Source organism: Vidua macroura, chromosome 22 (genome assembly GCF_024509145.1).
Source record: "Vidua macroura isolate BioBank_ID:100142 chromosome 22, ASM2450914v1, whole genome shotgun sequence".
NCBI classification, from domain to species: Eukaryota; Metazoa; Chordata; class Aves; order Passeriformes; family Viduidae; genus Vidua; species Vidua macroura.
The window spans coordinates 6,570,099-6,582,782 of NC_071592.1; the positions used below are offsets into that span (position 1 = coordinate 6,570,099).

Genomic DNA, 12,684 nt, shown 5'->3' on the forward strand with positions numbered 1-12,684 from the left:
CAGAGGAGTTTTTCTTCATTTCCAGCTGCAGACCAGGAGGAATTGTGTTTGCTGACCTCATGGAGCAGTCTGAGGGATGGAGCAATTGGGTAACGTGCCTCGAGCACTTGAAAAGAGAAAGCTCTTGGCATTGCATTTTCAAACCGCTTCTAACAATAATGGGTAAAAAAAGAAGGGGGGAAAAAAAGACCCAAATTTCACGTGTCCCATTTCATCTTTTTTTAATTTTCCAGTGGAAAAAGCCAGGACTACTCAGCTTTTGCAAGTTGTTTCTTCAGAGGGTTCAGGTTTCAGTAAACAATTGCTCAAAACTAAAAGGTAAGAAACCAAAAATCCCCTTTGCTGCTTCCAGAGCAGTGACCAAAATTCAGTGGCTTTGCACAAACACATACAGGCACCTCTGAAAAAAAAACTTTCATGTGGGTCAAAAAGCCACAGTTTGATTATTGTGATAAAAAGTGCTGACAACGGGGGCTAAACAACAGAAAACAACCCCCAAAGCACTGCCCAGTATCCAGCTTCAGCTTTTGGGGTCTGCTGCTGGCAGGGGCAGCTTCCCTGAATGAGCAGGGTTATCCTGCAAGGCCGTGCCAGGAGAGGCAGCATCCCGGGGGAATGGCAGCAAGCCCCATCCTGCCGTGCCTGACACTTGGTTCCCAAGGGATGCTGAGCCTGTCCCAGTCACCCAGCACCCCCAAACTGGGAATTCCGGGAGATGGATGGCTCCAGGCCTGCCTGCTGCTGTGGAGGAGCAGGGAGGAGCCAGGCAGTGGAACACAAAGCACGGAAAACGGGACTCCTGCAAGCAGAGGGAGACCTGGAGCACCCAGCTGAGGATGCTCCCACCTCCCTGACACGGCAGAATGGGAGTGCTGTGCCTCAGCTTCCCTAAAAACGAGGTCTCATCAAAACTTTTCTCAGCATCTTTTGGTGTGCAAGGCCCCAGAGCTTTAGAAAGAAGATTTTAAAGAAAGCTCAGTCCCTGGGCTGGCTTCTCCTGCGCTCCCCACCAGCCATGTGAAGAATGCCTTGGAATCACGTCAAGTATTTGAGATGAGATGGGGGGAGAGAGAGGGGGCACAACGAGGGGAGAGGGGGAGCTTTTGACTCAGTGTCTGGCTTCTTTCATCAATCCCACATTCCTGCTCATGCCATCACCCTCCGGGAAAGTGCGACAACCTACAGAACCCATGTGGAGCCAATTTAGAATCCCCTCAGTGTAAGAAAATGCGTTTTGTTCATTAACAAGCTCTGGATGCTCAGCTGGGGTGAGGAGGCAGCCCCATAGCCATCCCAGAAACAGGGATTCAGTGGGAAGATATCCTACACACAGCTACAGCCCAGAGGAGAGCAGTGCTCCCTGCACACCCTCCCAGGACATTGTTCCAGCCCAAATAACCCCGGGGTTCCTGCACCAGCCAGCTGAGCTGGAGGTCTCTGCCTCTTCTGGCTTTATAGGAAAGGTTTAAACATGAGGGGGAAAGCTGGAAAGCAGGGAATTGCTGGAGCGGGTATTGCTGTTGTGCCCAGCAGCAACTGGGAGATCGAATGGGAATTATAGCCCCAGAGGCCAGTTCAGAGCCAGACAGAGCCCGGTGATTTGCACATCCCAATCCACAACCGAGTCTGTCACAATGACTCCAATCCTCATTCCCAAAGCAGAGGGAGCCACAGAAACAAGGGGATTTTCCTCTCTGGGAAAGCAAGCTGCTGTTTCTCGGTGTGTTTGTGATATTTTTCTGGCAGGTTCTATTTATCCATGAACTCCAGGAACCAGATGTGGGACCGAGGGGCTGTGCTGCACCAGCTTCCTGCCTTCCTGCAAACACCGGCTCCACCTGCCCTGCACAGAGCGGGACACAGCCTGGAGAGCCAGGAAACTGTGCAAGGTCAGCACAGCCAGGGGAGGGGACAGGGGAAAACGTGTCACCTGTCTGGTCCTGCACAGAGGGCATTGCTCCCATGAGCTGGGGATGTTCATGGGACAGAGGAGCAAATCAGGGCTTGGATTTTTGGCAGTTGACTGAAAAAAACCTCAAAACCTCAACATAAAAATGCAGAGTTTCAGTTCAGAAAGCAATGGTAGTGAGAGAGCAGGGCTTGACCCATCCAGGGCTACTCTAAGCCAGCCACCCCTCTGGAGAGGATGAACACCTTGGAGCAGCTCTGAGTGCAGCACCAGGGGCTCTGCCTCCACCTCAGCCCCGCTGTGCAGGGCTCAGGCTCTGCAAGGCAACATTTGCAGCCTGTCAGTGGGTCAGTGGCTCCAGAGCCGGGGGTGGCTGCACTGACACACCACGGCTGAGCCCTCGCACCAAATTACAAACTGAAACCACCCTGGCAGTGCCAAGGTCAGGCTGGACAGGGCCCTGAGCCACCTGGGCGAGGGTGAGGTGTTCCTGCCCGTGGCAGGGGTGGAACTGGGTGAGATTTAAGGTCCCTTCCAGCCCAAACCATTCTGGGATTCAAGGATTTATTTTTTTCTTGCCATCTCTGTGCACTTGGCCTCCAACTGTGCCCATCCCAGATTGTCCCTCCCCTGTTCCAGGAGATATTCAGGCACATAAAGCAACTGTAGATTTCCACATTTTCCCATCATTGCCACGGAAGCCTGCAGGCACAAATCCCCAAAGCTGGGAAAGCTGGAGAGATGAGAGCAGCTCTGCAGGGCTGTGCTGCAGGACCCATCCCAGCTTCCCAAGGGGTGGAAAGGGATCTCCTCTGCAGGACGAGATCCCACTCCAGGCCCGTTATCTCCGGAGCCATCTCCCAGCTCTGCCATGGGCAGCACTCAAGTGCTTCCCCCCCCTCAAATTCCACTGCACCTGGGAAAAATGTAGGAGCTCGTAGGAGAATCAATAAATATTTATTGTTTAACCAGCAGTATTTTGACTGGAGATGTAAGCATGGCCCTCTGCCAGGGAAACAAGAGCCTTCTTGGCCAGCGCTGCAAACAAATTTTTGTCTGTATCTCGTTGGAAGATTATAAACTACACAATGAAAGGAAAAAAAAGAAACACAGGCAGCAAGCAGCTTAGTCACGGAAGAGGAACAAAAGAGCTGAGATGGATAACTGTGGCATGGGGTTACAAAAAAAGGGCTGCAGGCCTGAATTTTGGCTGTGAGACAGCTGTGCTGCTCAGATCAGCTGCAGATTGTGCCACTGGCTCCTGCTGGGATGGGACTTGGAGCTGCACCAGGAGGCTCTGGAGAGACACTGGAATCCACCAGGAACTCCCAGCCAAAAAGCAAACTGGGGAGTCAGGGCTTGGCCTGCAGAGGCACAGCCTTGCCCCTACGGAATACCCCAATTCCCACAGGTATCCCAGGTACAGCGGGATCAATGAACAGTCAGGCCCTGGCTCCAGGGGAATTTTAGTGCTCAAATAAAGCAGATCCAGATCATCCCCTCCTTGTGCACCTCCCCAGTGTCCTGGCACACTCCTACCCACCACAGGTGCTCCACCAAGCAAGACTTGTCAGCCTGGAGAGTGCCAGAGCTGCATCCTTTGGCTCAGGGACAGCAGTGACACTTGCTGTCCTAAATCATGCCATTTCCTCACCTTGTGCCATGCAAGGACCGGCTGACAGTGCAAAAAGAGATCTCCTGCCTTATCTGGGACAGATTTACTTGGATTTGTTCCCTTCTTCCCCAAAATCCTAGCAGATCCTGGTGCCACGACTGACAAGAGCCATTTAGGGTGGCAGCTCTGCCAGTTCACATCCCTGAAATGTACTCAGACAGTCTGGTCCTACTCACACCCACCTGAGGGTTTAATCTATGGGACAACCTGTGCACTCTAAGCCTGATCCAGCTGCCCCCAATTCCTGACACAGCAGGATCCATTCCAGAGGAATGTGACTGCAGATTTCCACATTTTCCCATCATTGCCACGGAAGTCTGCAGTTCCACAGCAGCAAATCCAGAGCTGGCTCCCAGAGCAGCTGGGGCTGCCCCATCCCTGGATGTGTCCAAGGCCAGGTTGGACAGGGCTTGGAGCAACCTGGGCTAGTGGGAGGTCTCTCAGGTGAGATCTTTAAGGGTTTCAACCCAAACCATTCTGGGATTCTGTGATAATCCCGTGCAAAGCTCACTGTGCCACAGTCCTGCTGGAGTCCCAGCCACTCGCTGCCTGCCAGCCAGCAATCTGCTCTGGATTTGGGAGCACAGGAAGTCTTAGGATGTCTCGGCAGCTCGCTTTGGAGAGCTGGAGCACAGCATTCCAGCGTGAGCCTGTGTTATCCCTGCATTCTGTAAGGCCTATCAAAGCACGGCACGCTGTAATTACATGGCAAATTAGGGGCCACTTCATGTAACGACACTGTAATTACACACTTGGTGTGTGCTTTGGGGAGTTCGGGATGGAAACGTGAAAGGAACGGGGTTTGCTCCTGTTCCCTGGAAATCTCCTTCCCTGTACCCAGGTTAAAAACCAGGGATGTGCTTTGTGGATGTGTCCCTGAAGGACAGCTCCGTGAGCTGCCCTCTTCCCACCCCTTTTCAGAGCTTTGGTGTGAAGTTGACACTAAAAAACTTGAAGCTGGTGGCAGCCAAGTGCAGCCAGTCCCCCCTCCTGGGAAGCTCTCATTCCCGCATCCCGCTTGGATACCACAGTAATGGGCATTTTGTCAGCGCATACAGAGGTAATTGCTGTTCTTCAGCTGAGTTCTCACCTCCTCCGCAGGCAATCAGCACCGAAAACGCGAAAGCGGCCCCAAGCCCTCCATTCCTGAGCCTCAGCTTCGCTGCTGATCATTCCAGCCCACACAGAGCATCCCCAGCCGAGCCCAGCTCTTGCCTTGGCTGCACTGCAGAGCAAAGCTTTCCAAAAGATGCGGGTGCGATTCCCTGCATCCCTGAAGACGCCAATCAGTGCTTTCCTTTCCCCAGGCTCTGGCATCCCGTGTGTCCCCGGGAGGACAGGTGAGCGCTCTCCCAGGCCCACTGAGGTAGAGGGAGGACAGAGAACGTGCCAGAGCAGGGAGGGAAATGCTGGAGATCCCGCATGAAAAGAAAACGTGGCCATGCAGGAGCCAGCGCCTGTCAGCAGCAGGGAAACTGAGTCACACAGCAGCTGACACAGCTGGAGGGCTCAGCCCTGCGAGGATAACACAGGATCAAACCTGTATTTTTGAGAATAATGAGAATAATGTTCCAGAGCACTTTTACCCCGAGCAGCTCAGCAAACTGACCCGCCTTGGTCGGGCTGATCCAGCTGTGACTCCATTCCACGCGCACCTGGAGCCAGGGATGGCTGCAAACTTGTCCTCCCTAGACAAGGTAGAGGACAGAATGAAGGATCCCCTCCTAAAACCTAAACAAGGGGGATTTTCTCTGCCACTTGCCCGCAGCGAGGCTCTGTAGAGGAGCTCTGCATTTGCCAGGCTCGCTTTCAATGAGAACTCCCTTATTTGTCGGCACTGAAAGTGAAAGCAAAGTCTGACCTGGCTGTGGGAAGGGGGGGAAGCACGATTCAGGCAGGTCCTACATCCCAAAGCAGTATGGAAGCTGTGTAGGAGCTTCCCTGTACCCTGCACCACCGCAGCAGGAGAACCAGAACCTTACAGAGGTTTGGGTTGGAAGGGAAAATCTTGCTTCAGCCCTAACTGATGTTGTCCCAAATCCTAAACAGAGGGAAAAGCTCTTGCCAGATAAAAACACACCCCTGGGATGCCACCCACACACAGGCCAATGGAAACAACGTGTCCATGTCCCAGCTGTCCTCAGGGTAGGCATGGGAAGAGCCAAAAAGCCCGGATTTCTGTGCTGCGTGTGCACTGAGCAAATCCTTCTTCTAGGAACAAATCCCCCGCTTCTCCTGTAACACACCTGCAGGGAAAGGAGGCAGAAGGAAGGCTGGATGCAGGATGGGGAGTTTGGCATCCCTGCTTCACCTGGGATGCCCAGGAATGACACCTGGGATTGCAGCCCTGCTCTGGTACATCAGGGGAGGCAAATTTGCAGCTTCCTGAGCAAAAAAATGAGCACTGGGAGCCCCAGTTACATCCCACAGCTCCCAGCAAGGGCTGGAGCTGCTTCCCACTCTGCCCACAGGCAGCAAATGCAGCTTGGCTGAGCTGCAGGAAACAAAGTGATTTGTGGAGGGCAGCCTTCATCAGCCCCCAGGTGAAGTTCCCTTGGGGTTGAATTTTGCATGGTTTGGGGTTTTACTGTCTGAGAAAACGTCTCACCAAGCCATTGGTGGATCAGCCACGTATGTACAACCACGAGTGATGTTACCACCCTTCCATCACATCCTCATAAAAATATCCACACACTTAGAATTGCATCCTGAAGGAGAACCTACCCCCATGGGATTCTGGCTCTGACCTGCTCATCTCACTCACACACATTCCTGCTGGTAATAGCGGGGGCGGAGGGGGAGGGTTTGGCTTTGAAAGCTTTCTACAGATCCACATCCCTTCCAGATTATTTTTAAACCCTTTGGACACACCACAAATCTCCCGGGAGTTTTGCAGGCAGAGGTGTGGGGTGGAGCAGGGTTTGGTTTGGGGGGTGAGAGGGGGCAGAGTTTCACGGGGCATCAGACACCTGGCACATCAAACATCCTGCACGACCGAAACCCTCTGGCTGCAGGGCCCTCCCTGCCCAAGGTTAACCCCAAGGATCACATCGGCACGGCTGCTTTGTCAAGGGACAAGGGCTGGAGTCCTTCTCAGCCCATTTTGGAATTAAGGACGACGGTAACACTTGGTGGTAGATTCAGGACTGAAGGAGCCATCGAGGAGCAGATGAGCCCTCCAGGAGCAGAGAGAGGTGATGTTCCCTCCTCCCCTGGCTGGATCCCAGGAACACAACCCAGCAGCATCCACACTCCTTCCCTCACCATCAATCCCACCAAACCAGAAAGCTGCAGCGTTCTCTGCGACTTGGAGGGGAAATGAGGTTAAGCCAGCTAATTGACAGCGCTGACCTTTGTGGCTCCCAGCGAGCGCAGCCACCAGCACAGGAGCGGCTGCAGCTGAGGCCGATGGGGGGGAGCGCTTTTCTACCTCTTGGGTTTGTGTTTTTCAGCGCTCTTTCTGCCCAAGCTTAAACTTCGGGTCAGCTCTAAGAGCTGTTTGCTGACATCAGCTGCAGAAGAGCTTTCAGGGACAGAAGAAAATGAACTTAAGGCAGGGTGAAACTCCGAGTCCTCCCTTCAGGCATCAGGGAATTGCACTGCTCCAGGCACCCAGAGCACACAGAGCCTCTGTGAGAGCTCTCACCCACACCAGGAGAGTGCAAATTTTAACAGATACTTTACTCCGGAGTGAAAAATAAACTCCACCCCACCCTCATGGTCCAGGTGTTTATTCCTACCCTGTTTTCCCCCTCCAAACAAAGAAGCTGCCTTCAGGGGCTGAAGGACAGGAATGAGTCTTCTCCAAAATTTTCGGAAATAGGCACAAACAGCTCCACTCCAGCCTCTCATTTCAGCTGTGTAGGTGCATTCTTAGCATCCCTCGAGCATTTTGAAGCCAGGCTCAGCCCTGCTGCCGGGGCAGGGAGCACTGACACCCTCTGAGCAACACAGGGTGCTCCCTGCGGCCAGGGAGGGCGGGAGGAGGGATCCCAAGGGAGGCTCCTGCACTGGGCACCCCGGAACCCATGGACGGCTGATGCCCAGGCGGGTGCTGCCTTCGGAGCTCTCTGCAGCCCAGCTGATGCTGCACCAGCATCTGCTGAAGTCTAAGCACTATCCCCTGTGCGGCTCCAGCACTCAGCTGTCATTTTATTTCCACATGCAGCCCAAAATCCCAATGCCTGCGGGAGCTGTGCCTCCCTTCTGGCTTTCCTAGAAACTTCCTAACCGGCAGAGAAAGGTACAACTCAGTCTTTAATTTGATTTTCTTCGCCGCACCGGTGCTGCACAAAATTCAGCAAACTTCCAGTTTGGCGCAGTGGGAATTGCAGCAGGGAGAGATGAAGCAACAGGACTCGTTTAATTCAGAAAAAAGGGTTGTTCTTTTGTTGTTGTTTTTGTTTTTTTCCTGCGGGTCCTCCAAGCTCCATCCTCCACCTCGCCTGGGCAGGGCAGAGAGGAGTTGAGCGCCCGGGGTCAGCGAGCAGCCAGACGCCACCAGTGTGTGAACAGCAGCCCTTATTCTGGTCAGGGCTCGGCTCGGAGCAGTAACCACAGCCAGCAGCAGCTGAACTCACCCCGCTACAACACACAAAAAACCCTTCTCGCCTCCCTTCAGTAACGTGTTGCTCTCTGCACCCCCTCTCCACCCATTTCTCCAGCTGCAGAAGGGCGAAAAAAAATATCAAAGCGGCGGGTTTTCCTGGATTAAACGTGCTAAATCCAGAGTATTTAGCACTGGAGTTTTGTTTCCCAAATACCACGAGTGCTTGGACCACACAAGACATTTCCAGCCAGGGATGGGGAGAACGCATCAGCTAAGGAGCTGATCATCAGCTGGGAGAACCCAGCTAAGGATGGGAACAGGCGGGGAGCCCCGCGGAGCGCATCTCTCCTGCCTCTTCGCCGGACGGGTTTCCCTACATCCCGGCAAGGATGCCAGGAGCGTAAGGGAAGGAGGCTGGAGGGGTGGCGGGATGGATTTTAAGAGAAGGAGGGGGATGGAAAGTCGTAAAAGCGCTCGGAAAGTCAATTCGCCTTCGCAGCGGGCAGAGCCCGGGCGGCGCCGCTGCGCTGCGACTTGGGGTGCGCTGCGTGTTCCCTTCCAAAAGACACCCCCAAAAAACCCCACAGCGACCTCTCTGACCACCCCGTCCCCAGCGGTCGAGCCTCTCCCCCCCGGCCAAACCTCTCCCGCCACCGCCTTCGCAGGGAGAAGGGGACGGGGCTGCGCGGAGCGGGGCGCGGCGGGGACACGGCGCTCACCGGGGGACGGGAAGAGCTCGATGTCCACCTTCTCCGTCTTGATGATGGTGAGATCCACCGCCGCCTTCATGGCTGGGGCAGCGCCGCGGGGGCGTCGCGCCGGGAGCGGGGGGCGGCGGCTGAGCCCCGCCGAGCGCGGAGCGGGGCTCCCGGGGCAGCACGGCCGGCGTTGCCTCCCTCCTCCCGCTGCTCTTCCTCCTTTTCCTCCTCCTCCTGCTTCTTCTTCTCCTCCTCCTCCTTCCTTCCTTCCTTCCTTCCTTCCTTCCTTCCGCGCTCCCTCGCTCCGCTCCCGGCTGCGCTGCGCTCCCCGCTCCGCTCCGCTTCGCCCGTCCCCGCCGCCGCCGCCCCGGCCGGGCTGAGCCGAAGGGAGGGCGTTGGGCCGGCCCCGAGCGGTGACAGCGGCGGAGGGACCCGCCCCACCCCGCCCCGGAGGCGGCCCCCGGCCCCGGCGCTACGGGGAGCGGAGCCGGAGCTGCCGGGGGGGAACGGGGGTCCGGGGACGGAGGGGGGGCAGCGCATCCAGGGCGCCTCCGCCCTGAGCTCTGCTCGCACCCCGGCCCCCAAACAGGACGGGTTAAGAGTTTGAGCACGCTGGCTGCAGGCAGCCCTGGCTGGAGCCGCTGCCCCAAACCGATGGTTCTTGAAACCAGGCCAGTTGTGTTCACCCTGCCTGTCTCGACATGACCCGCTGCCTTTCACACTCACCCCTTCGGCTCCCATCACCCCTTCATGCTCACATCATCTCCCCACATTTCCATCTCCCCTTCATATTCCCATCATCCTGCCTGGAGCAGCCTGATCCTCTCACGTCCACAAGCACATCCAAACTCAGGGGCACAGCCAGGGCAGAGCAGTGCACACTGCTGTGGTGGGTGGCAGCCAGGGGTGGCTGTTCCTGGCCTGCTTGGTAGAGGTGGGAGGCCAAAGAGAGTTGGGAACTGACTGGATAAAAAACATCTTGAAGATGCAAGATGAGTGTCGTGCCAGTACAGCATGGAGTTAACAGAAGAATATCGGTTTTCACATGAAATCTGTTTGATTGTATTTAGGTAGCACAAACTTGAGACCACAAACGGCACAGCAGAAGGAGAGTATGACTCACAGATGTCAGCTTACCGGTACAGAGAAAAAAAGTCATTAGCAACCAGCTCTTGTGGTTCTGTCACTCCGAAAGTCTTTAACAGCTTCCAACTCTGGCACAGATCAGGCTGCTCTCATCAAAGATGGGCTCAAGTGAACATAGGCTCTCAGGAGCAACTGCCTGGGGTCATGGTCACTGTCCAGCCCTTAGGATGGACCAGGGTCCTGCTTGCAAACACCCCTGAAACCTCCCGAGGCCCTGAAAGATGAGCTGCAGATGCAAACGCTGCAGCTCAGATCATTTTGCTTCTGCAGCAGGGCCTTTCTCAGCCACCACGGCATATTTATAGCAGGGGAGTTTGTGCAACTGAAAGAAGCTGCGAGGTTGCCGGGGCCAGACGAGGAGAGGCGGCTCTGGCTGCACACACACGGCTTTGCCAAGGCAGGCAGATCGAGCAGCAGGAGGGCTGAAAGCTGGCAAAACTGGGCAGGGAGCTCCAGCCCCAAGTTCATCTTCTTCACCCAGTGACAGCCTCTCACATTCCCAATTTTACAGGCAATCTTGTTTCCAATTTACTTGAAAGCTGAGTTCTGGACAACCTATTCCTGCAGCAGTGGAGTGGGAGCAGTGATTTGCTGCGATGAAAAACTTCCCTCCACTGATTCCCAAGGGCTCGGGAGAACCTGAGCCATGCTCAGGCAGAGCACAGGGTTGGAAACCTCAGCTGGTGGTTTGAAACCTACCACAGGAATGAACCTGGAAATCCGAAAGTGGAAAGAGGATTGCTGCAAGGATAAAATGTGGTCCCTCCCCGGGACAGGATCATGTCCTTGCACCTGCCCTCGGTTTGGGTTTCTTTCTTCCCCGCACAGCAACGATTGAAGGAAGAAACCACAGAGAGGAGATTTAATAGAACATTTCTAGTTGAAAATCAGAAGGGGATTCAGGAGAAACAGCTGCCTTTCTATCTGATCTCTGATCCCTCCAGAGCAGGCTTGGGCAGAGAAACCTGATGCAGTTATCAGCGCCCCCAGCCCTTCCCTTCCTGCACTCCCGGGCTGGGATCCCGCGGCAGGGAGGGGAGGGGGCTGCCTGGGGGTGCCGTTTGTGCAGCTGCCTGACCGAGCCATCAGAAAGCACCTGCGGTCCCAACCGTATGGAAATGACCCCCCGGGTGGATTGTTCGCCCTGCTCGGAGCGCGGCTGCAGCAAACCACAACCCCCGGACCGAAACAGAGGAGGAGGCGCGGCGAGGTCACTGGGACTTGCCCAAACACAGACTGGGACAGGATGCTGGTGGCACACAGCCCAAAGCTCTCCTGGGCAGAGAGTCCCTGGATGGAGCTCCCACAGACTGAGATGCAGCAACAGAGGAGGCAGCGGTGCCCTGAGGTATCTCTGCTTTAGCCTTGCCCCCCTGGGCTCCCCTTTTGGCTCCTGCAGTGCTACAGTCTCGAGGACTGGCTGAACTCCAGGGCACCTGTACTGTACATCCTGCTCTTCTGAACCAGCACAAAGGCTCTAATAAAGACGTTTCTCCCAGCTTGTGGGATTTTTATTAGGAGACATCCACACTCTCCTGGCATCCCGGCTGAGCCCTGATCCCACAAAGCCAATGACACTGAGCCCAGCTTGGTGCAGGATGGCTGCAGAGGAGCTCTGAGCTTTGCCTCGCCCCCTTGTGCCTCCCCAAACCTGTGTTCCATTTTGCTGGTGCAATGCATGGCAACCCCTACACGCAGGGAAACTGGAAATGCTTCCAAAAGTAACACCAAGGCAAAAATCCCCAAAGGGGAGGAAGAGAAGAGAGTGGCTGCGGACAGAGGTTTCCTCCCAGGGCAGCTGAATCTTTGCTTCAAACTCCATCCCAGCAGCCGCCTTAATTTGTGTTCACTTCAGAGCTGCAACATGAAAGCCCTGGCTCTGAGCTCCAGCTGAGCGGCTCAATGGCTCAGTGTTCGCAGAAGGCATGGAAGGAATCCATTGATTAGTTTCTTCAGCTGGGATGTGACCATTCTGAGTCCAAGACCTGCCAAACATGACTTCGCCTCAGCAACTGGTTCCTATTTGCTGCTCACAGGCTTTAGGAAAATCTTTCCTCTTCCCCATCCAAGTCTCACCCTCGTTTTCCACTGTGTCGTTACCGAACGTGAATATCCATTGAGGCTCTGTCCGGGAGGGAGGATGCCGGGCTGGAGAACCGCCCTGCAGCCCAAAGATGGGCGATAACCATCTGCCCTCCCTCTGCAGAGCAGCCCCACTGTTTGCAACTGCTGGGAACAAAGAAAGGATGGGCAGTAATGCCCCATTGTTCCCAGGGCCGCTGACTAACCTTGGGTTAACAGAACAAGAATAATTATTCATTTAGCACTGAGGAAAGTGTTAGGAGATTGAAGCCTTTGCTGTGATTTCCGAACCCGAGGACGGCTCTTCCATGACCTCTCTCCTGGCTGGGATGGCTCTTTCACTTCTCCACGGCCAAATTCACTCCTGTCCCAGCCCAGGGCAGGGACAGGAGAACCAGAGCTGCTGGTTCTCCTTCAGATGTCGTGGAGCTGGGCCAGCTTCTCCTTTCCCTCGCATTTTCCCATTCTGATTCCAGCAGGAATTAGGTGTAACTTCTGGTCTGGAGAGGGAGCTTTTCCGAGCACTGCTGCTACCGAAACATGGGGTGAAACACAACAGCCACGTAATAACGTGGAGCATCCACCCAGCTGTAATGGCCAGGAAATGAAGAACACCATATCCAAT

The 12,684-nt window shown here is 55.1% G+C and overlaps 1 protein-coding gene across 1 annotated transcript in view; it reads right to left on the reverse strand.

Moving 5' to 3' along the window:
- Positions 1–9,050, reverse strand: part of ETS1 (ETS proto-oncogene 1, transcription factor) — a 43,370-nt gene extending 34,320 nt beyond the window's left edge. Inside the window, exon 1 of the mRNA XM_053996910.1 lies at positions 8,853–9,050. Coding sequence (XP_053852885.1) covers positions 8,853–8,922 — 70 coding nt within the window. The 5' untranslated portion in view covers positions 8,923–9,050. The remainder of the gene's footprint in view (positions 1–8,852) is intronic.
- Positions 9,051–12,684: the final 3,634 nt, after the last annotated feature.